This window comes from Ursus americanus, chromosome 6 (assembly GCF_024610735.1).
Source record: "Ursus americanus isolate L20-20 chromosome 6, mUrsAme1.1.p, whole genome shotgun sequence".
Lineage (NCBI taxonomy): Eukaryota > Metazoa > Chordata > Mammalia > Carnivora > Ursidae > Ursus > Ursus americanus.
The window spans coordinates 16,495,285-16,521,652 of NC_142132.1; the positions used below are offsets into that span (position 1 = coordinate 16,495,285).

Sequence of the window (26,368 nt, forward strand, 5' to 3'; positions counted from 1 at the left end):
ACTTTGACTATTTTACCGAGAGAGATGTTTCAGACTATTTTTCTGTCTGTAAGGTTTATGTTCAAATAGCTCAGTATATCAAAGGCAAGGAGGCAGGGCTGATAGGTAAGTCCTGGTGGGGATGAGTATTTTTAACCCTGAAATTATGTAGAATTGGGGGTGCATGGTGACAAAAAGAAGATTGAACTGTAGCTGGTTTTATTACTGTTTTAAAATTCTCTGCATATATCCCTTTACTGATTGTGCCTGGGATACACTGCTCTCCTCCCTTCCCAACCCCTTCTCCCTGTGAGCCACTAAAACAACTCATGATTATTAGGACACAGAATTCCAAAAATAAAAGTCTCAAAAGTAACTTTTGCAAAATACCTAAGTTATTATTAAGTGTAGTAATACCAGAAGTTCATTCAATTATTTTATGACTATTAAAAGCTTTACAAAGTTAATCACAATGGAAAAAATTAAGGCCTTTGAATTATAACCAGATTAACATCACAATAGGATATTATCTCAAATGTAAAGCCATTAAACTAAGCTGGTGCTTATTCACTCTATAAATATAATTCAGCTCATACAAACCATTTAGTCCCAAATTCCATTTTCAATGTACTCTACTAACTTTCTTTATTCATTACTCTGGTTTTAGACGTGTAGATAACTATCTCAGAATCACTGAGGGCCAATGAAAAATAAGAGTACTAATGCTCCAAGATTATTTTTAGTCAATTAATACAGGCAATAAAGATTATAAAGATAATATAAATCTCATTATCAATACCTACATAATTCAGTAAAGTTTTTTTTAATTACCCAAATGGAGCTATCATATTTCAATACAAATTTTAATGATCTAAAAAAAAGCAGCTATCATTTCTTGATTTCTTTTCAAATTAGAATAAATAAAAAGGACACTGTTAAACAGCATAGTTCATGAATAATCATTTGAAGTTCTGAAACTACAATCTTTCCAATTTAAGAATATTCAGAACTATATTAATTGGAAACTGCAGCTAAGACAAAATTCTTTAACATTAGAGTAATATATAGTCTATCTTGTATATAAAATATAATACATAATGTTATATATAACAATACATACTGTAAGTTATATATATTACTGTTGGCTTTATTTTTACACAATAAATCCCACCATAGGTAATAAAAGTATAAAATAACTAGCAGTTAGAATTAATCCAAGTGAATGTCCCCAGAATATTTTAAAAATCTTACATTTGTTAAGCAAAGTTTACTTATATTTAGTATTAAAAGTTTACATACCTGACGTTCCAAAAGCTACATCCCAAGGGGAACTAATGGGTTGTTCTTCTCCTTGAGCTCCACCTTCTTTATCTGTACCTTGAATTCCAATGCCAGCTACAGTGCTCACCATCTCAGCTTCTAGATCAATCTACAGAAATTAACACGTTTTATGCAATGCATGTTACTTTTGTTTTTTTTTCCTTTTGGCATGTGAAGATTTCCAACAGAACATATAGAAAATTTTTGCAAAACAAATACTCTTAAAAAAAAGGCTAATCAAGTATAGGGTGAGCTTGTTATTCAAATGCACAAAACTCACTCCTTTTCATTTCCCCACCCATCCATTCCCCCCTTTATCATTGGCCTCTACCAGGATTGGTGTTAATGTCATCTTAACTATAAAATATGTTAAAAGAAAGTGAAATTTGAAATTTCAAAGCAAAATCTAGAAAGATGCATGTTTCTTACAATTAAATGTATGTATTTCAATTATGCTTGACTAGTAATTGACAAATATAGAGCTTAATATGTGCTAGGCACTGATCCAAGAATCATCCATCCATCCATCCATCCATCCTTGTAATCACCTAGGATTGTGATTCTGATTTATACTGAGGAAACTGAGGCACAGATCATAAAGCAGCTTTCCCAAGATCCCACAGCTAGTAAGTCAAAAGATCTGGGATTTAAACCCAAGCAGTTGTAGCTCTACTACATTATACTGCCTCCACCTTATAAACTGAACTAATGAAGTCTACTGAAAAAAGATGCTTTGGTTTCATCTCCTGAGATCCTTCCCCCAATATTTTAGCATGAAAATTATCAAACAAACATAAAAGTCGAAAGAATTTTGCAGCAAACATCCATACACCTATTACCTCGTATCAACCTTTCACTTAACTTGCTTTATCACATATCTTACTGAGCTATCAACCTCTCAATCCATTTGCACTTTTGGATGCATTTCAAAATAAACTGTAAACATCAGTACACTGACCCTAAATACCTCAGCATGTTTATAATTAACAAGAGTTCCATATTATTTCAGTTCCCTTTTCTTTTTTGGAGCCAAAACTTACAATGAAATGCACATACCTTAAGTGTACCATTCAATGAATTCCCATAAATGCATTAATCTGTGTAGCCTCAACTTACATAAAGATATCAATGTTATCTTCACTCTAAGTAAGTCCCTGTAAGCCTCCTTCCAATCACTCCTACCCCCAGAGGCAAACAGTATTGTTTTTCCATTATAGATCAATTGTATATCTCTTCCAGGATTTCAGATGAACTGAATCAAACAGTATGGACTTGTGTGTGTGAGGCTTCTTTCACTTAACAGGTTTCTGAGATTGATTCATATATAAGTTAAGTTTGTTCCTTTTACTGCTGAGCAGTATTCCATGATAGGAATATACCACGGTTTATTTACTTATTTTCCTACAGATGGATACCCGGACTACTTCCAGTTTGGGGCCTTCATATAGAGTTGCTCTCAATATTCTTGTATAAGTCTTTTGGTGAAGGTACCTTTTACTTCTCTGTGTACACACCCGGGATACAATTGCCCTGTTAAAGGGCAGCTGTTGGATTAGTTTGATTTTAAAAAAAAAACTGCCAGTTTTTTCCCCCAGTGGTCTATCAGTTCTGTACACCCTCCAATAATGTATGCAAGTTCCAATTGCTCCACGTCCTTGCCTTGCCAACCTATGGTGTTGTCATTCATTCATTCCTTCATTTTTTTTTGTCAGTCTTTTTAATTTTAACCATTATAGTGGATGTATTTCATTATGGTTTCACTTTGCATTTCCTTTTTGACCTGTGATGTTGATTACCTTATGGGTTTGTGGTCATTCTTACATCTTTTGAAAAAGGTCTGTTCCAATCTTTGCCCATTTTTTATTTGTAGGAGACTTAATATTTCATGGATCTTAGTCCCTTCAGATATGTTTTGTAAATTTTTGTGACTAATTTCTGACAGGCTGTAGCTTGTCTTCATTTTCTTAACAGTAAATTTAATAAGTTTTAAATTATGATAAATTCAAATTTATCATTTTTTTCTTTTATGATTGTTTCTGTGTCCTGTCTTTGAGAAACCTTTGCCTACCTGCAAGTCACAAAGATTCTCATGTTTTCTTCTAAAAACTTTATGGTTTTAACACTACATTTAGGTCTGTGATGCATATTGAATTGATGTTTTTAATATGATGTGTGAGGTAGGGGTCACGTTTCTTTTTTTTTCCCCATATGAGTATCTAGTTGTTCAAGCATGATATGCAGAAATGACTTTCCTTTCTCCCTTGATTACTTTGATGATTTCTGAAAAATCAAATAAATGTGTAGATATGAGGTCATTCCTAGACATTCCATTCTTTTTTATTGAAGTACACATCTATCCTTATAAAAGTATCACACTGTTTTGACTAGTGTAGCATTATAGTTAAGGCTTTAAATCACACAGTGTGTCTTTTAATGTTGTTTTTTCAAGACTGTTTTAGATATAATAAATCCTTTGTTTTGCAACTGCCATGTAAAAATATTGGAATCTGCTTGTCAATATCTTTAAAACAAAACAAAACAAAAAAGCCAGATAGAATTTTGATTGAGATTGCACTGAATAGACAGATCAATTTGGAGAGACTGGATATCTTAATATTGAGCCTTCCAATTCAATTACTGGATTAATTGTTCTCAACAATGTTATATTTATTCTCTGTATTTTTTATTACTGCAAATAAAATTTTAAAAAATTCTAACCTACTTGACTATTACTAGTATATAAAAATGCTGCTGCTCTTTTTATACTGACATTGTATTCTGCAACCTTCCTAAATTCACTTTTTCAAGTAGTTTTTCTCAAAGATTTCTTAGAATTTTCTATGTTCATGACATGCAATTGGCAAAAAAAGATAGTTCTTCTTTTTCAGCCTGTATGCCTTTTCTCTTTCTTACCTTATTACAATGGCTAGTACTTCCAGTATAATCTTTAACAGGTGTGGTGAAAGTGGGGATCCTTGCCTTGTTCCCAATCTTGGAGGAAAAGTATTCAATATTTTGCATTAAGCATAGCTATAAGCTTCTTGTAGATGCCCTTTATATTGAGGATGTTCATTTCCATTTCAAGTTTACTAATTTTATCATAACTAGGAAAACATTTAAAAACATTTAATACCTAATCTAGCAAAGCAATCATATGGTTATTATCTTTTATTGTTACTATGGTGAATTACATTGATTTAATTCAGCAATATCCTCTTGCATTATTTTTAGTGGCTGTTCTATAATATCCTGAAATTGTAAAGAATATTTATCAATGTAACCTTATTTGTATTTTTCCTGAACCCAATCTGCAAAAATGCAATAGGCAGTTGGGATGGGCCCTTGAAATACATCTTGATTTAAGAAATGTATCAAAGACTTGTTATGATAATTCCTCTTGCAAAAAGCCACAGGTCCAGGTGATGTTACAGGGGAGTTTTAAATAATATTCAAAAATCATTAATTCCTATGTTAGACAAATTATTCCAAAAAATGGAAAAAGAGTGAAAAACTAATTAGCTCATTTGATGAAGTTGGTGTGACCTTGATTCCAAAATCAGGTGAGAACAGTATAAGAAAACAAAGAGCCATTTAATTTATGAACATGAATTTTAAAATATTTAATTTGGGATAATCAAATCCAACTTGACTTTTAAAAAAAAATTCATGATTAGGTAAGATTTATCCCAGGAATAAAAAATGACTGAACATCAAAAATCTATTAATTCATTACATCAAGGCACGAAGGGCAAAAAACTATATAATTATTTCAATAAATGTAGAAAATGCATTTAATAAAATTATATAATGAAATAATTCTTAGTAACCAGGAATAGAAAGTTTAACCTCATGAATAATTTTATTTCCCAAAGTTATGAAAAATATTAAACTTCTGGAGAAAATTTACTCCCTTTAAGATTATAAGCATGACAAGATATCCACTATTATTGCTAATGTTTAAAGGCATTTGAAGTTCTTGCCAACAATGTAATAAAAGAAAACAAGATGTGTAAAAATAAGAAGGGAAAAGATAAAACTCCCATTTGTTTTTGCAGACAATAAAATTATTTATATGAGAAACAAACAGGATTTTACAGGAATGGATGGGCTAATCCTAAAATTCATATGGAATTGCAAGGGACTAAGAACAGTCACAACAATGTTGATAAAGAAGAAAGTGAGAGAACTCCTATTTCCTGATTTCAAAATTTATTAAAAGTTACAGCTATCAAAACAGTGTGGTATAGGCATAAGAACTGGATGAAAGACTTGAAAGTCAATGGAATAGACCTGAAAGCTCAGAAATAAACCCATGCATGTATGAATAACTATTTTCTACAAGGTTGCCAAGACTACTCAACGGAGAAAAAACAGTCTCTTCAATACACAATTCTGGGATAACTGGATAACCACATTCAAAGGAATGAAGTTGGATCCTTACTTCACATCATATAAAAAAATAAATTCAAAATGGAGCAAAGACTGAACTGTAAGAGCCATAACTATCAAACTCTCAGAAGAAAACACAGGAGTAAATCTTCATGATCTTTCATTTGGCAATGTAATCTTACATATGACACGAAAAGCATAAGCAATGAAAAAAAAATTGGAAATCATCAAAATTTAAAACTCTGTACATCAAAAGATAGGATTAAGAAAGTGAAAAAGACAACCCACAGAATGTGAGAAAGTATTTGAAAAATGACATATACAAATAAGGGATTTTTATCTAGAATATATAAAGAAATCTTATAACTCAATAATAAGAAATGCAACCAAGTTGCAGACACTTCTCAAAGGAATCTGAACAGACACTTCTCAAAGGAAGATATACAAGCGGTCCATAAGGATGGGAACAGATGCTTGACATCTTTACTCATTAGGGAAATTATTATCAAAACCACAGTGAGAGGCCAAGTCACACCTAGTAGGAGGGCTAGAACTTGAAAAATGGAAAATAACAAATAATGGTAAAGATATGGAGAAAATGGAACCCACAAATATTGCAGGTGAAATGTAAAATGGTACCACCACGGTGAAAAAGTTTAGCAGTTTCTTAAGAAGTTAAACATAAAATATAAAACATATAACTTAGGTATCTACCCAAGAGAAGTGAAAACATATGTTTACACAAAATTTTTACATGCATTCGTAACAACCAAAAATTGGAAACATACTAAATGTCTATCAATTGGTAGAAAAAATGTGGTATATCTATACAATGGAATGCTATTCAGCAATACAAAAGAATAAACTACTGATATGCCACATCATAGACAAACTTCAAAAACATTGCTCAGAATAAAAGACACAAATGGCCATATATTGTATGATTCTATTTCTATGAAATGTTCAAAAAAGGCAAATTTATAGACAAAAAGTTGACTAGGGCCTGAAAATAGGGATTAATTATAATTGGGCATGTGGGTTCTTACAGGGGACTAAAAATGTCCCATAAACAATTTATGGTTATGGTTGTACAACTTGTTAAATTTCGTAAAAATTCTTGAATTATATACTTGAAATGAGTGCTATGTAAAATATATTACAGTAAAGTTGTTAGAAAAACAAACACAAACATTACATTTTACAAGGTCACATACAAATAGAAAGATTGGCATTAAACGTGCCAGAATGGCTGCCTCCAGTAGTGTTTACATAGGAGAACAGCAGAGGGAACGAGAGTAGGGCTAAAAGGAATTTATAAATTACTAAAGAAATTATTCTAAACAACAGTCAGGTCTGCACGAAACAATGATATTTGTGAAATATGAACATATGATCAATCCTCTGCAAATGAGGTCTTAAAAGTAAACTACAATAAATATTTTTATATATTTAAAGAGAAGAAGAAATAATAATTCCATCTTACTTCTTTTTTTTGTAGACACTAAACTAAGTCATATAATTTAAAAATAAGTTCATGTAACCTAAATTTTTATGATTATGCTACTTAAAAAGTATTTGAAATGCAGTGAATACTCTAAAACCCATTAAGTTCTAAAGCAAGAGAAAAACATAAAAATAAAGACAAATATACCCCTGAATGTTGTGGGCTAAATATCTTGCTACTTCAAGACCTTGTTAAATATCCATGACACTATGATGAATTATAGAAGCACACAACCCTGAAAAGACAATGATAAAGGAACACTGACCTTTAAGGACTTGGTAACAACAGAAAGGCATTTTTTTCCCAAAGTGGGAAATCATGACATACCATAAAATCATTAGTCCTACAAAAAGTTCTCCCTAAAAAAAGCTTTTTCATCAAATAAATTTAGAAATACTGCACACATATCCCCCCACTAATGTATTCACAACATATTAACATATTAAAGTATCTAAAAACACAGTCTCCAAGACTTTTAAAGAATAAATCTGCTTTAATTAATAAATCCACAAAATCCTTGCCTCATATAACACGTTTTCATAGTAAGAGGAATACACACTTTAGAAAATATTTCACTACATAGGTTATTTGTTCAAAAACTCATTCAACAAGTATCTACTGAACACCTATTATGGGCCAGCCCCTGTTCTAGGTGCTTAAGATTTCAGCAGTAAAAACAAATTTCGTGACCTCATGGAAATTTACTTTACAGTGGTATTACAAGTTCTATACACGTTTTTTTTTTTCTATTATATTACATGATAATATTGCCAAATGGGCACAAATATCAATACAGAGAAAAAGTGAGAAAAACAAGGAAGTATCTGAAACAATGTGTTTTGGGAGGATGGGTTAGATGAACTTAATTATTTTCTAAATAGACAGCAACTTAAAGGCCAATGGATTATAGCCAAAATATTCATTAATATGAAATGTTTAAAATAACTAAGTACTCCTACAATGGGATACTATGCAGTCATATCATTCATGTGACTAATATGGAAAACAAATTTAAAAGAACTGCAGAAGATTATGTATGTACAATATGATTTCATTTGTTTAAAAAAGGATTCTCCAGAGACAGTCTTTTAAATATAAACTTATTTGTATAGGAGTAGAAAATTACTGAAAAGACAAAAATTTTAACAATGGTTGGTTACCTCTGGGGAGCTAGAATAGATGGTACGAGCCTTTTTTACCTTGATGTATTAACTCATGTTTAATAAATAAGATCATATATAACTTTTATAATGAGGTAAAACAAGGGGCGTCTGGGTGGCTCAGTTGGTTAAGTGTCTGCCTTTGGCTCAGGTCCTGATCTCAGGGTCGGGGATGGAGTCCTACATGGGCTCCCTGCTCAGCGGGGAGTCTGCTTGTCCCTTTCCCTCTGCTTCCTCCTCCCTGCTCATACTCTGTGTCTCTCTCTCTCAAATAAATAAAATCTTTAAAAAATAGTTTTAAAAAATGAGGTAAAACAAATTTTAAGATTGACTGGTAAGTATTTCCAGGCAAAGCATTTGAGCTGAAGGGAGGTGGGAGTGGTATGATTTTTTTTTTTTTCCCTAGGTTTGAGAAAATTTAACTGAGAAAAGAACAAAGCATCACTCTGTAAACAGTGGTTAGGAAAATACCACAAAATGAGGAGCTTTGGGGGTGATTAGGCACTTTGAAACAAAGGGTAAAAAAAAGATTGATAGGTTTGTCTTCTGGAACAACTACAGGCTGACACACAGAAAAACAAGATACCTAAGAATAAAACTAAAGCAGTTACCTCTGAAAAAAGCTGAATAAGGAGGATTTGAAGTGTTTCAAGTATCACCCTCTCATTCCAAAATTTAATGTAGCAAGTAAATACCATTTTTTTCTGATTAAAAGTATTAAAACTTTACTTAAAATTGAAAATTACCTTTCTCACAAGGTGGTTTTCAGTATCTGCCACGTATATGATATTATTCCTCATGGCTACACCCTGTGGTGAATTGAAAGTTGACTCTGAAAATATTCCATCTTTTCTTCCAGGGTTGGGTCCTAAAAGACAAGAGCACCACAAAACAATTTTTTTCCACTTAAAAAGTTATCTCAAAGTAAAACCCCCCAAAAATATTTTTCCTTTATTTTCTTTTATTGTAACTATAGGGAAAATGGATATTAGCTGAACTTGCTGTGGTAATCATTTTACAACATGTAAATCAAACCAAAATAAATAAAATTTGTATTTAAAGCTGGGATTTTAATATAAATAGCATGATACTTTCACCTAAAAACTATTTCCCAAGATACGTTTTTCTCAAGAGTAAGTTTTACTAATGACAAAGCTTACTGGATAATGGTTACTTTAGTAGCATGTATCAGAAGAGAATATATTTTAAGAATTATTTTAATTATCTATTACTTAGACTAGAAAGAATTAAAAATAATTTTAATCTTTTCACATCTAGATGAATGATTTTTAAAAATTTTGGAAGATATACTCCTTTGATAATACATTGAAAATTATGAACTCTTTCCTTAGAAAAATATATATGCCCCTAAGATGTCACAAACAATTTCAAGGGGTTCCTAGATCCTGAGGACCATTCAAGCATGTCTTAATAGTCTACGTACCCCAGGTTAAGAAACCTTCATATTTACTATTTCACTTTGCCACAAAGTTCTATAATATCCTATAAACACTTGGAGAGACAAAGAGTGATTCTGGTCTAATGGTCTACTTCTCAGCTTCTCTAATACATGAAGAGTTTCAAGGGTGGAGAGTACACAACATAAAAACACGTAACTGTTATTTCTGTGACCAGACAACAAATCATTCAAAGCCTCTAAGCACCCCAAACTATGCTTTGCAGAACTCTGCTGTCTTAGATGTTAGTAAGAGAAGTAGTATAACATGGTGCTAGGAACATGAACTCAAGAATCCAAGTGACTTAGTTTAAGCTCTACCTCTTCCTAGCTGATGATCTAAACAAGTTCTTTATAGCTCAGTTTCTCTTCTGTAAAATGGAACTAGTAATATACCTAACTCACAGCACTGTGAGTTACACTTTATACAAGTAAAGTGCTTAGAATAATGCCAGGCATATATATGTTTGCTATTATTATTATTATTATTAATAATACTATTATTGTTGTTAATGGGCATTCCCTGTGGGAAAAAAGGGAGAGTATCATGGTCCCTTTTGACTGGAAAACATTGTATAGTACAACCTCTCTTGAATATTCATGAGGTACATAAACAGAGTAAAATAGGAGGAGTACAGTGACACCACTACCAACAAATGTCTCTTTAATACATCTAACCAGTATTTCCTAATTGTATCTCATCATAGAATTCTTTTTAAAAATTATTGTAGATTAACTTTTAATTTATCACGAGATAACATTATTCCTAAAAACACGTTAGGGGAAGGTAGCTTGCTGCTGGTTTTTCTGTTTAACAAAGGAAAATATGCATTTACACTATTTTGAAAATTATACAATTAAAAACCTCTTACCATTTAAATCAACCTACTACAACAGATAATTTTTAAGCAACAATTCTCATAACTGCCTGTCATCAACCCAAACATCAAGCTGCTGAAACAAAAGAAACATAAAACATACTCTAACAAAAACAAAAAAGAAGAAATGTGAAAAATTCAAGGGCTAGGGGAACAATATCTAGGCATCCTAAGAATAGCACCAGGACTTAAGAATAAGACTCGTTTATTCGCATTAGGAATGCAGCTGCCCCTACTTATGTACTAATGCTGCGTATGTTACTAAAGCAGGATTGAGAAGAGATGTGACTTTGACTATTACGTTACTAGATGTCAATTCAGCCTGAGTAAGCAGGATTAATACGAATGTACTTAACAGATTTTATTAACTATGTAGATGTCAATAAGAGCCTGTTTTAAGATCTAAAACCAAGGTGATAAATTTCAATTTTTACTGTAAACTATATTACGTATCATAATTAGAAGCAAACTTTACCTCCAATGCTGTACTGAATTTGTCCATTCTTCCAGATGACCAAAATTCTATGATGTCCAGTGTCTGCTATTACCAATCTATTAGAAACATGGTCTACTGTTACTTTGCCAGGAAACAGCAATGGTGAAAGTGGCAAAGAATCTTTATAGAGTTTTACTTCAATTTTATTATCTCGGATCTGTCCCCTGTCTTTATAATACTTTAAAGCTATGGAAGTATATAAAAATAATTTATCTTTGTGTCCCTCTCCAATCAAAGAAAATAACATATTTCCACGGGGTCCAAGTATGACCAGAGTTGGCCAGCAGGAAACTTCTAGTTCTTGCCAAAGACTGGCATCTGCATCATTAACAACAGGGTGGGTGATGTTGTATCGAAGAACAGCGCTCTTAATGTTATCCAGGACTTTTTCATTTGGAAACTTAGCCGAGTGAACACCAACAATCAGAAGACCATCTAAATGGGAAAAATTATAAGTTAAACATTAGGAAGTATTAAAGTTTGAATGTCACCATCCACACATTAGGTTATGGGTCATTAATAAACAGTTCAAGTTTTTGGGGTTTTTTTTAAAGACAGAACTAAAATAGTGTTTTCAACCACATTTAAACACATGTATAAAAAATGAACATTTAAATCTAATGACAATCTTGATAACCACATAAAAATACATATGATCAAAATCATGTGGCTATTTCAGGACTGAACCTCTTTGTGTCCTTTATCTAGACAAATTTTTAAAAAACACATTAATTTCTTACAAAGATATTGAAATACTGTTTTTCCCCCCACCAATTATAAGCCCCTTTGAAATTCATAGTGATTATGACTGCTTTTTGCTAATATTGTCATATTATCCTCTTAGAATTTTTCTGGCCTACCTACATTATAGATTAACAGAACAAATATAAGCAAGATGTTCTGTAATATAAGGTTTTTGATTTATTTAAAATTTGTATTATATGGTTCTTAAAACAAGCCTTAATTGTAGATAGCAGAACTGCTAAAAACTAAGAACAACATATTTCTTTTACCTAATCAACATAGTATGTCTAAAAGTGATATAGGAAAAAAAAGTAAAAAGTGTTTGGCTAGATTCAGAGAAAGAACTCAATAATGACTACCAAGGTAAGAGAGGTAATAAGGGCTATGTAAATTACAATTTCCCAACACACTCATCAAAAACTATGCACATCAGCATGAAGAAAAAAAAAACCCACACAAATTAGGGGGTATAATTTCCTCATAGCCCATCCTTCCATTTGCAACTATTAACTCCCAACAAAACACATACATCACACACATACACATACAGCCCCCCTGCCTAAGGACCCAGAAAAGTATACAAAAGCAGGTACATAGTTAGAAGGGGTCAAAACTTGGAGAAGCCAACCCTGAAGGGGAGTTTTCAGTTCTTTTCTTCTTCATGGCTTTGCACTGAGGGTGGGCACCAGTCTGGAAGCAATGCAGGTGGTGAAAACAATGGAAACCCCTTCCTGACCCAAGGAGCCAGGGAGACTGGAGGGTGTGGGGGAAACCCCAAGGGGAAGAGAGCTGGAGAAGGAGACTCCCCATTTCTGAGTATGAACACTCGCAAGTCTTGGCTTAACTCCTAAACTATACATGTGTGAGGCAGGCCTACAAAAGTACAGCCAAGGCTTAAAGAACCGAGAACTGAATTGCTGAGCTGATGAAAGGAGAGCAGAGCTGAGAGAAGATGAGACAGAACTTAGACTCCAAACCAACAAAGCTGAATGCCTATGAAAACAAATGACAGATATCAGTACCAAAATAAAGCAACAGTATGAATTAGACAAAGACTTCAAAGGAACTATATCTATGCTCCATGAGGTAAAGAAAAACATGCTTGAAATGAATGAAAAGACAGGAAATACAAACAGCAATAGAAACTATAAAAAAGAACTAAATGAAAATTTTAGAACTCAAAAATACTATATTTAAAATAAATTCACTGGATGAGCTCAATGGTAAAAAAGAGATGACAGAAAAAAGAGTCAATAACCTAAAAATAGCTCAATTGAAATTATCCAATATAAGAAACACAAAGAAAGAAGGCTGGAAAAAAAAATGAACAGAACCTCAGGGACCTGTGGAACAGTTTAAATGATCTAATATTCGCATATAGATTTGGAATCACAGAAGAAGAGGATGAAAAGATTGGGCAGAAAAAGTATCTGAATACAAAAACATCCAAAATTCGACTAAAGATAGAAATTTACAGAATTCAAGAAATTCCAGAATTCAAGAAATTCATTCCAAATAGGATAAATTAAAAGAAAATCATGTTAAGACTTATTATAAACTGAAAACCAAAGATTAAAAACCAAACTCCATAAGCATTTTGAAAGAAGACACACAGAAAAATGACACAGTGATCAGTGGTTGCTTAGGCACTGGGAAGAAGGGTGGTGGGGAGGAGTGGGAAGGATTATACGCTTAAAATATGTGCAGTTTACTGGATGTCAGTTATGCAACAATAAAATTTTTCCAAAAAAAAAAAATCATTAGCTCTGGAGTCATACAACCTGTAATCAAATTCTGGCTTTACCACTTGCTGAGTTACTTTGGGCATGTTACTTAACCTCTCTGGGCATCAGTTTTCTTATTTGTAAAACTGGGAAAATACCAGTAACTGCCTCAAAGGTCAGTTTTGAGGATTAAAAGAGATAATCTGTATAAGGCATTTAGCATAGTACCTACTATACTGTAAAAGCTCAATGAATATTTACTATCATTTTTTAAAGTTATAAGTACAAAGATAACCAATAAAAGAAAAATACAACTTTTTCTAACTAAAGCAATTAGTAAAATAAAATAGCAAAGAAAATACATCACATGAAGAAACACAATGAACAAAAGCTAATACATATAATGATTATGCATAATAATCATAAGTAAATATGAATGGGCTTAACTCATCTATTGAAAGAAAAAAATTTGGATACATTCTGTGTATGAGAAATACAACTAAAACAAGTTAACCAGAAAAGCTAAAAATAAAGGGGTAGGCAAATGTGCACCAGGCAAACGAAAGCAATACAAGGTCATGATCCTAATATTAGACAAGGTAGATTTCACGCCCCAAAGCATTAAACATGACAAACATTTTAATGCAAAAAGTATTCATGATAAGGATAAAATAATAATAGGATAAAATAGTAATGAATAGCCATGTACCAAGTAATAAAAGAAGCAACTTAATAAAGCAGAAGCACACCACTTTCAGTGTGAACCAGATCAAGCAGACACAAGATACAGAAAGCCTAATTCACATAATCAGTGAGGTAGATCTTACTGATACATATCAAACTGTACTGTGATAATACACTTTCCTCTGAAGTATACAGAGTATTTATAAATACTGATCACACCAAGAAAGCATTCTAAAGAATACACTCTAACCACAATACAATAAAACTGGATATTAATAATGAAACAAAGGCCCTTTTTTTAAAGTAGCCTCCATGCCCAATGTAGAGCCCAACGAGGGGCTTGAACTAATGACCAACCCTTGAGATCAAGACCGGAGCTGAAATCAAGAGTCAGATACTCAGCTGAGTCACACAGGTACCCCAAAAGGCCTTTTGTTCAGGAAAAACACACTATTTCTGTGTTTCTCCTTTCCTCTCACAATATGACCACACTCACAACACTCTTGACACCAGAAATGTGGGGTTTTTTCCCCCCACATTAGGCAATTGTCTGTGACACTGAGTGAGTGGGCGTCCTACGAACCAGAATTAGCTTAGATGACATAGGTTGAGGGCTCAATCCCACAAGATGGGGCCCTGCCAGTTTAGATGCCAATCACAAGTAACAGGTCCCCAGGTTATTCTCAACTTCCGTTGGAGCGGTCTACAAATGAGATTCCTTTGACTCTTCCCTTGGATTCAGTTATTTGCTAGAACAGCTCACAAAACTCAAGGCAACAGTTATGTTTATCAGTTTATTATAAAAAGATATGACAGGGGCGCCTGGGTGGCTCAGTCGTTAAGCGTCTGCCTTCGGCTCGGGGCGTGATCCTAGCATTCTGGGATTGAGCCCAGCATCAGGCTCCTTGCTAGGAGCCTGCTTCTTCCTCTCCCACTCCCCCTGCTTGTGTTCCCTCTCTCGCTGGCTCTCTCTCTCTCTGTTGAATAAATAAATAAATAAAATCTTAAAAACAAAAAAAAAAAAGATATGACACAGGATACAGATGAACATCCAAATGACAGATACACAGGACAAGCTCTGGGAGAGGGGGCGGGGCTTCCACGCTCTCACCAAGGCCTCCACTCCCCCAGCGCCTTCACGTGTTTACCAACTTGGACGCTCTGAACTCTGTACCTTTGGAATTTTTATGGAGGCTTCATCACATAAGCATTACAGATCATTAACTCCGTTTCCAGCCTCTTCCCCCTCTCTGGAAAATGGGGTGTGGGGCTGAAAATCGCACGCTTCTAATCATGGCTTATTCTTTCCTTCTGGTGACCAGCTCCCACCTAGAAGCCCACCAAAGGTCACCTCAGAATAAAACACACTGTTAATCTCCCAAGAAACTCCAAGGGATTCAGGAACTCTGTTAAGAATTGGGGTCAAAAACCAAATATTAAAACAAAAGATGCCCTAGTGCTCTTATCACTTAGGAAGTCACAAGAGTTTCAGGACCTCTGTGCCAGGAACCCAGGGCAGAGACCAATATATATATCTTCAATTATCTCACACTTTTCCACTTAGAAATTTAAAAACTATCAACTTGACAGAAAGGTGAAACAGAAGTCAAAATTACGGAATTTCTAAAAAAATAATGAAAATACTATCTATAATTTATGGGGATATACTTAATGTACTGACAGAAGAAAATTCATAGTCATCAATTCAGAGCCTTAAACATTTATATCAAAAACTAAAATAGATAATTAATTACCCTGTTATAAAAACCTAGGAAAATACACAAAAGACCTCGAATAGCCATAGCAATCTTGAAAAAGAAAAACAGGGGTGCCTGGGTGGCTCAGTCAGTTAAGCACCTGCCTTCAGCTCAGGTTATGATCCCGGAGTCCTGGGATCGAGTCCCACATCGGGCTCTCTGCTCAGCAGGAAGCCTGCTTCTCCATCTCCCTCCGCCAGCTGCTCTGCCTACTACTTGTGCACTCTCTCTCTCTGTCAAATAAATAAATAAAATCTTAAAAAAAAAAATCAAAACCAAAACTGGAAGTATCACAGTTCCAGACTTCAAGTTATAGTACAAAGAGGCAGCAATTAAAACAGTATGGTACTGCCATAAAAATAGACACAAAGATCAGTGGAATAGAAAAGCCAGAAATAAAACCATAATTATATGGTCAATTAATCTTCGACAAAGGAGGAATGAATACACAATGAAAAAAAGACAGTGTCTTCAACAAATGGTGTTGGGAAAACTGGATAGCTATGCAAAAGGAAGAGGATCAATTTCTTTCACCATACACAAAAATTAACTCAAAATGGATTAAAGACCTAAATGTGAGACCTGAAACCATAAAAATCCTTGATGAGAACACAGGCAGTAATTTCTCTAACATCAGCCATAGCAATGTTTTTCTAGATATGTTTCTTGAGGTGAGAGAAATAAATGCAAAGATAAACTATTGGGTCGACATCAAAATAAAAAGCTTCTGCACAGCAAAGGAAACAATCAACAAAACTAAGAGGCAACCTACTGAATGGGAGAGGGTATTTGCAAATGACACATCCAATGAAGGGTTAGTATCCAAAATATATAAAGAACAGATATAACTCAACACCCAAAAAACAAATAACCCAATTTAAAAATGGGTGGAAGACACGAACTGAAATTTTTCCAAAGAAGACATCCAGTTGGCTAATAGACACATGAAAAGATGTTCAACACCACTCATCATCAGTGAAATGCAAATCAAAACCACAATGAGGCATCACCTCACACCTGCCAGAATAACCAAAATCGAAAACACAAGAAACAACAAATGTTGGTGAGGATGTGGAGAAAAAGGAACTCTCTTGCACTGTTGGTAGGAACGCAAACTAGTGCAGCCACTGTGGAAAACAGTATGGACATTCCTCAAAAAATTAAAAATAGAACTACCCTACAATCCAGTAATCACACTACCGGGTATTTACCCCAAAAATACAAAAACACTAACTCAAAGGGATACATGCACTCCTTTATTTATTGCAGCATTATTTACAATCGCAAAACTATGGAAGCAGCCCAAGTGTCCATCCATAAATGAACAGATAAACATGTGGGGTGTGTGTATATATATATGATGGAATATTATTCAGCCATAAAAAAGAATAAAGTCTTAACATTTGCAACAACATGGATAGTTAGACTATAATGCTAAGCAAAGTAAGTCAGAGAAAGACAAATACCATATAATCTCACTCACATTGGAATTTAAGAGACAAATGAGCAAAGGGGGAAAAAAAGAGAGAGAAACAAACCAAGAAACACATTCTAAACCATAGAGAACAGATGGTTATCAGAGGGGAGGTGGGTTGGAAGATGTGTGAAATAGGTGACGGGGATTAAAGAGTACACTTATGATGAAAATGAAAAAAAAATCTAGGAAAACAACAACAAAATAAATCAAAAGCAAGCACAGGGAAAGAAATGAAAATAAAACCAGGAATTAATGAGGTGCAAAACAAAATCCAACATCTATTCCTGATTAAGAATAATAAAGAAATAAAGAGAAATAGAAAATAAATAAAATTGATGGATATTTTCTTTCCAGAGGAGAGGGTACACTTATTCACATTTATTATTACAACTGGTATGTCTGATCTAAATTCTTTCATATTTTCCTCTACTGTAATTTCTGTATATATTATATTTGTGTTTCTCTATATGGTGTGTCCTTTCTTGTAAAAAAAAAATTGGGTATAAAGAAGATGTGTATGTATATGTATACATATATGTGTGTATATGTATATAATAGTACATATAATATTATCCAGTCATAAAAATGAATGAAATCTTGCCATTTGCAACAACATGGATGGAGCTAGAGAGTATAATGCTAAGTGAAATAAGTTAAAGACAAATACCATATGATCTCATTCATATGTGGAATTTAAGAAACAAATGAGCAAAGGAAAAGAGAAAGAGACAAATCAAGAAACAAACAAACCAAGAAACAGACTCTTAACTATAGAGAACTGAGGTTACCAGAGGGAAGGAGAGTGGGGGGATGGATGAAAATAGGTGAAGGGGATTAAGAGTACACTTGTCATGATAAGCACTATGTATAGAATTGTTGAAACACTATATTGTATAAGTGCAACTAAAACGTAACACTGTATCTTAACTATACTGTAATTAAAATAAAAAAATAAAAAATTTTCTTTGGATTTTATTAGAGTTTGTATTTTTCTTCCAGTGGTTACCTTTGTAATAATATTTTTTTATCATTTTACAAAAATATTAATCCCCATTTTTCATAATCTTTTACTATCTGGTCAATCATTTTTTTTACATTGATTTGAAAAAGAGGAAGCGGGCATGCAGGAGAAGGAACAGGAGAGAGAGAGAGAGAAAGAGAGAATCTCAAGCTGACTGTGTGTTGACTGTGGGGCCTGACGCCAGGCTTGATCCCACGACCCTGAGATCCTGACCTGAGCAGAAACCAAGAGTCAGACACTCAACCGACTGAAACGTCCAGGAGCCCCTGATCAATCATTTTTAAATGGCATCCTTTAATTCCCACCTATTACCTATACAATAATCAATAGTTTTCATTCGCTCCCTCTTTTTTCCCTTTCTTTGGTTGTATTCTTTCTACCTCTATATGATTTTACGTTATTCTTCTACCCATAGGTGACAGTTATATTTTATCAATTTAGCTAAAGTGGAACTGTTTTCCAGTATTCTACTCCCTGCCTAGTTCTTATCCTCTACCGTAAAAGATATCTTGTGCATGGACTGGAAGGTGCAAAGGCAGCAGCAGCCATATTCTCTTCTGCTTGGAACACTGTGCAGGCACCACGTGCTACTGCATTGCACACACTCTGTAGCTTATCTGCTGTCTCACCTTGGTGGCTGGCTGGCTGGGGGACAGCAGCTAAGCCCCATAGCTGTACCAGAGCTCTTGCCGAATCTCCTCCCTCAGCTTCTCCAACTCCTGGGTCAGATGAGTGCATAGCTCCACAACAAAGGACACCACCTTACCCTGTTGGTCCCCTCACTATTTAGGTTGGAAGCCTGCATGCGTTCCAGTTCATGCTTGCAGGCGGCAGCTTGCTTTTGCTCTCCCTTATTTCATTTCCATCTTTCCTTTTCAACTGCCTCACCTGCTGACGTCAAGTGGAGGCACCAGACACACAAGTAACAGTCATATGCAGACTAGATGAGCAGCTCCCGCAACTATATAAGGTCAAGCGCCTGTAAGAAATCCTTTATTATTTCTCATCATGAATACACATATGAAATCTTCAGCCACCCATCCATCTGGCAGTTTCATTAGTCACCCTGGTTAGAAGAAGCCATCTATCCCTCAAATAGATTCACCAGCAAGTAGATTGAGAGGTACATCTATTCACAGGTGATTCTGAGTTCTTGGACATTCAAAACTAGTGTTCTATAACCCTGATTGACTCCTGAAAGATAGCTGGTTAGCTATAATATCCTTGGTTTGTAGTTTCTCTGTAAAGCTTCTTAAAAATGTGCTGTTGCTTTGCTTTGTATGTTATTTGTGTAGTCTGTCCTGTCTAACCTACATGCTTCTGAAAGTCATTTTTCCTGGAGGTCCTAAAGATATTTTTTTAAACATCTTTAACGTGTAATAGTTTAAAATAGGATACTTCTTGGGCTGTTGTTCTATGTTAATTTTCCCTGGTATCTGGTAGTACCCTTCAACATGTAGATTCAAGGTTTCTTTTATTTTCAGAGCATTTTTTGGATTCTAATTTTACATATTGGTTTTTGTCAGTTTTGTTTTGTCTTCGGTCTCCAAGCAGACCTCTTCTGCCTGTCTTTCTATTCAATCCTTTCCTCTGTTTTTATTTCTTTTTAGCTTATTTTCATTCTCTAAGTTTGTCTACCCCCCGCTTTACTTTAATGCCCCTTATTACATTTTTATATGACTTTATTGCCCCTTAGGCACCTTATAATTTAGTCTTTACTTCTAACATAATTCTGATCTTTTTCTTATTCCTTTTCTGAGTTCAATCACCACTCATTTCTTACAACTTTGGGCGGGGGAGGGGGCATTTCCATTCTTAGTTTTTGAATTTCTGATTCAAGATCCTTTTTCATTATTCCTAAATGCTGTTTGAGGATCTATCTCTAATTCAATATGGATTGTGTTACAGTTTTTGTCAATTTTGTGATCATTTTTAAGAAAGGATGTTCATCAGCATTTCAACTCTGAATCACATTTTCAGCTTTTTACAGTTTTATATGGATGTGATCTGCTTTTTAATAGTCCCATCCATTTTGTGGACAGGGTTCCTAGGTTAAGAGTGTGCTTTTCCAATAGTTCCCTTTTTCTGTGCAGTTTCATTTTTGGATAGCTATTTTTGGAAGGAGGGATTGATGTGTATTTTGTCTTTTTTTTTTTTTTTCCTACAAGATCCTTAATTTTTCCCTCTTATTTTTTTTAAGTAGACTATCTTCAAGGAAACTAGAACTCTGTATCTAATTCCCTCCAAGAAGCAATGTTTCTCTCAGGCTTCTGTTCTTAGTCCCACACTCTTCCAAGAGCTGGTGCTATGATCCAAACTGGTGTTCAGTATTTTGCACTTAGTGCTGGAGTTTCTCTTTCTGCTGCTAAGGGAGTCACTCTGTCCCTCTCCCAAGATCTGTGAACCACTCTCCTTTTTTTCATGGAGACTTTTAAGCCTCTCCCATTCCTGTTCCAGCACCTGCAGGCTTGCAGGAGAAGGACCTTTAATGGAATTCAGTTTATTTCTCAACTTACAGGTAATTTGAAGGCCATGATATTCTCTGTCTCCTAATATTCTGAATGAATGATCAAGTGTGGTTTTAGTTACTCTCCTTTTTGTTTTTATGTTTGAGGAAGAGGAAAAGATAAATGAGGAGACTCAAAATCAGGTGGCCCTCATTCTCCTCCAAAACCAGAGACAGGAGAAAGAGATTCCTGTTTTTAACATCAGTTATATTGAGATATAATTTACTTAATTTTGTCCCTCGATACTTTGTTAACTGATTAAATAAATATAGCTAAATCCTAAAGCCAGCCTCTTACTTAACAGAGAAAAATGAGAAGTATTTCCAATAAGATAAAAACAAGGGAAAGGTGCCCACTGTCTCTACTACTACCGAATAATGAATTGGGAGGGGGTTTTTAACCAACAAAATTAGACAAGAGAAATCAATTATAGAAAAAAGATTTGAAAAATTTCTTTGCAGATAATACGGCATGTTAGGAAACCACAGAGAAACAATTATAAAAGCAAACCAAGTAAAAAATTCAGGAAGCAGAATATAAAATTAACAGATAAAAATCAATAGCTTTTATATACCTATACAATAACCAGTTAGAGTATATAATGGTAGACAAAACCCCACTTACAATAAATACCCACAAATAAATGAAAAGATTTTCGACCACATTCTAAAATGCAATTTAAAACTACATCAAGGGGCACCTGGCTGGCTCAGTCAGAAGAGCATGCAACTCTTGATCTCAGGACCATAAGTTTGAGTTCGGGTGTAGCACTTACTTAAAAAATAAATAAAACTACATCAAGATACCATTTCTCACATATTAAATCAGAACAAATTAAAAAGCATGTCAACACATTTTACTGGAGCAGCAGCGGGGTAAGAAGCACCTTCACACTCTCTCAGCAGAAACGCAACTAGTACAACCCTCCTGGAGCAGAATATGGCAATACCCAACGAAACTATACTATATGTATTTAGCTTTGACCCAGCAATCCCCCTTCTAGGAACTCACCCTTAAGATATGCCACCAGCAATATAAAAACATATTCGTAAAGTTATTCACTGTTCGTAACTGCTAAATACTGAAAACAACCTAAAGGCTGATGCATGGGATAGGACAGTAACTGAACTATTTATTATTATAAATTACAACACACACACTTACACACAATGGGGTGCTACGTACTATTAAAAATAATCAGGAAGTTCTCTATATAGAGTGGCTACCAGAATACACTGCCACATTAAAAACACAAAATGCACAAAAACATCTAGAGTAGGTCACTGTTAGTATTTTTTTTTTAAAAGAGAAAATAGAAAGAATGGAAGAATGGGGTGGAAAGAATGGGAAGACAGAAACAGCTAGAAGAGATGGCTAAATGGAACTATACTTTCTGTATAGTTCTGACTTTCAGGGCCATGTTTAAATTTTACATCCTCAAAAACAAATAAAATCAACTAAAAATACAAACAAACAGATGAATCTAACTGTACTTAAAATGAATAACATAACCTCATGGGGAGTGGGGAGGACCATTCTAAGTAAATTTTGAATTAGTTGAGAGGGACTAGAAGCAAAGACAACCCAGTAGCAATGAACACGGGTAGTGCCCACATCTTGGCTTCTCAAAACCATTCCCAATATTCAATACTAAAAGGTATCAGAGCTCCCTAGAGAAATGGTTGATTCAGGGAAGGGGCTGGGAAAGTACAAGAGGAACCTTTAAATATTTTGTTGTGACAAGTAAGAAAGTGCTCAAAGAATGATAAGGACATATCAAAAGGACACAGGTGATAGCCTGAAGAGGATTCCATTTGTCAAAGAGGGTCAATATGAATATCTAAATAATGGTGGTGATGATTATAACCAAACGAATTAAATAAGATTCCATGAGTCAAATCTTTATATATTTCACGTGTAATATACATACACACAATATATATAGAGAGAGCATAACATACATTACGTCAAAATATACATACATATATTCCTTCTGATAAATATATCCAGCACTTCTTCGAAGAAGTGAAAATTAGGGGGAGATGGGAACCCTGAGAAGGTGTTAACTAGGTGAAGAGCATAAGGAAGGAGATTCATGGAGAGAAAACAACACACTACAAGAGAGTACATGAAAGATAGAAGAGACTGAAGAAGGTAAGTGACGAAGCACAGAGAACGAAGGAGAGCGTGGGACAAAATGAAAATAAACCTATAGATAGGATTGACCTTGTAAGTCATTTTAAGGATGTTTTAGATTGTTATTCTTAGGAGCAATGGAAGTCATATGGAGAATGAAGTGCAAGTCTCAAAGATAATTTAAACTAAACTCATGACCTTCCGCTCCAAAGCTCTTCTTTCTACAGTGTGTCCTTTCACTGAATGGTACCAGCATCTGTCCAATTATATAAGCCAAAAACCTACCTAGGATATCTCTGTAATAACCAAAGGGCTCTCTCTCATCATCCATATTTAATTCGTGACCAAATCCTATTAATGTTATCCCTCTATAACTAGTTTCAAGCTATTACCATGTCCCATAGGGAGCATAATAGCCTTCTCACAGGTCTCTCACATCCCTTCTTGAACACTAATTAGTTACCCACCCAGGAGTGGGACTAATCTTTAAACAAACACAAATCTCATCATGTCACCCTCTTCCAGAAAATCTTTCATTGTCCTTTGTATAAAACCCAAATCTCATCTCCCCAGCATGTTTTCCACTCCTTCTTCTCCTCCCCTCAGGGTGTGATAGCAACCTGGCCTTCCTTCAGTTCCTCCGGAATATCATTATTCCCCTTGCTTTGATCCCTTAACACACAATGCTCCTTCGGCCTGGAATGTTCTTCACCCTTTCTCACCTAGGAAAGCCACACTTTTCTTCTAGATCTCAAGCTTAATTTTTGCTCTTAAGAAAGCCTTAAATTCCTCCAGATTAAACTCCATTATTTGTTTTCATAGCACCCTATAACTTTCCTTCTTAGCACTAATCAGAAATTATAAAACTATTTGTGAGTATTTGATTATAAGTCTTGCCCCTGTTAACAAGACTATAATTCCTATTAATTATTTAGGGATCATGCATGTTTTATTATTCACTAGCACAGTGTTTAGTAGGAAATAAAATGAATAGATGGGACATGAACACTGAAGAAATTTATATGTTTATACAATATATAAACCATATCATATTGTCTAAATAGAATATCTATATTAATCTACAAAGACAACTGCTAAGTAGTGATGACTCACATTTTTTCAGTGTCAATAATCTTTTTTTTTTTTTTTTTTTAAGATTTTACTTACTTATTTGACGGAGAGAGAGACAGCCTGTGAGGGAGGGAACACAAGCAGGGGAAGTGGGAGAGGAAGAAGCAGGCTCCTAGTGGAGGAGCCTGATGTGGGGCTCGATCCCAGCACGCAGGGATCACACCCTGAGTCGAAGGCAGACGCTTAACGACTGAGCCACCCAGGCGCCCCTCAGTGTCAATAATCTTAAAGTATAGAGATTTTTTAAAAATTATTTTGCTTTTTCTGTCAATCATACACAATAAAAAATAGAATGTAAAAGATTCTCACTTTTTGAATCTTTTGCCAGCACAGGGATCAAAACTACTCCATTAAAATAAAATATGGGAAAAAAAATAAAATATGGAAGGAAAGGAAGGGAGAGGGAGATGAAGGCGGGAGAGGGATGAGTGGGAAGGAGAAGCCATAAAAGAATAACTGCTTCTAAAAATATTAGTAATAAAATAATAACTTCAAAAATCATTTTAAAAGCTTCAAAGATCTTAGTTTTCAGAGAGATAGATATATAGAATTGTACTAGATTATAATTATATATAGCAATATATATAACTTTATATTTATATAATATACAGTAGAAAGCACAGTTTAATCACAGACACTGTAATAACCTAGTTAAATGCAAGGACTGAAAACAGTTGACGAGTTTTACATGTTACAAAATCGTAAACCGACACATTCTGAGATCTAAACGACAAGGCTGATACTTTACGAGGCCAGAAAGGGTAAGGGTATTCCAAGCAGAGTGCACACTATGTCAGGGACTTAAAGCTAGAAGAACCATGACACTGGGGAACTAAAGGAAGGCCAGGGAGGCTAGAACACCCTGAGGGAAGAGGAGTAGGGCATGGACAGGTAGGATTTTAGGTTTCATACTAAAAGCAATGGAAACATGAAATGATCAAAAATCACTGAACACTAAAACACAGAGCCGAAACAAATTTGAAAATTTTTTTTTAGAATTTCAAAAACTGACATTGCCCTAGGTCTCTCCTGAAATATCCCAGAAGTTTGCCATAAACTGACCAATATTTCCATCATACTTTATCTATTTAAAAACAGAATAATATATGGACCGCTACAAAAAGAATGGCTAACAGACACATGAAAAAATGTTCAACATCATTAGCCATCAGGGAAATTCAAATCAAAACCACACTGAGATACCACCTTACACCAGTTAGAATGGCAAAAATTGACAAGGCAAGTAACAACAGATGTTGGCCAGGATGTGGAGAAAGGGGAATCCTTTTATACTATTTGCAGGAATGCAAGTTGGTACAGCTACTTTGGAAAACAGTGTGGAGGTTCCTCAAAAAGTTAAAAATAGAGCTACTCTAAGACCCAGCAATTGCACTACTGGGTATTTACCCCCAAAACACAGAGGTAGTGAAAAAAAGGGCCACATGCACCCCAATGTTCATAGCAGCGATGTCCACAATAGCCAAACTGTGGAAGGAGCCAGATGCCCTTCAACAGATGAATGGATAAAGAAGATGTGATTCATATATACAATGGAATATTACTCAGCCATCAGAAAGGATGATTACACAACATTTGCATCAACATGGATGGAACTGGAGGAGACTATGCTAAGTGAAGTAAGTCAAGCAGAGAAAGACAATTACATAGTTTCAGTTATTTGCGGAACATAAGGAATAGCAGGGAGGTCATTAGGAGAAGGAAGGTAAAAATGAAGGGGGTGCGGATAACAGTGGGGAAGACAAACCATGAGAGACTATGGACTCCGGGAAACAAACTGAGGGTTTTAGAGGGGGTGGGGGTGAAGGGATGGGCTAGCCCAGTGAAGGGTATTAAGGAGGGCATGAATTACATGGAGCACTGGGTGTTATATGCAAACAACGAATCATGGAACACTAAAAAAAAAAGAAAAGTTAACATAGCATGCCGGACTGGTATTCTTTTGAAGACTTGCTTATAAGGCCCTTGCCTGGATTTCAGGAGGGTT

The 26,368-nt window shown here is 34.7% G+C and overlaps 1 protein-coding gene across 1 annotated transcript in view; it reads right to left on the minus strand.

Moving 5' to 3' along the window:
* The window catches only part of NHLRC2 (NHL repeat containing 2), a 60,595-nt gene that overhangs the window by 27,459 nt on the left and 6,768 nt on the right, over positions 1 to 26,368 (minus strand). The window contains exons 3-5 of the mRNA XM_045803185.2: positions 11,162 to 11,617; positions 9,099 to 9,220; positions 1,279 to 1,408 (exon numbers count right to left, since the gene is read on the minus strand). Coding sequence (XP_045659141.2) covers positions 1,279 to 1,408; positions 9,099 to 9,220; positions 11,162 to 11,617 — 708 coding nt within the window. The remainder of the gene's footprint in view (positions 1 to 1,278; positions 1,409 to 9,098; positions 9,221 to 11,161; positions 11,618 to 26,368) is intronic.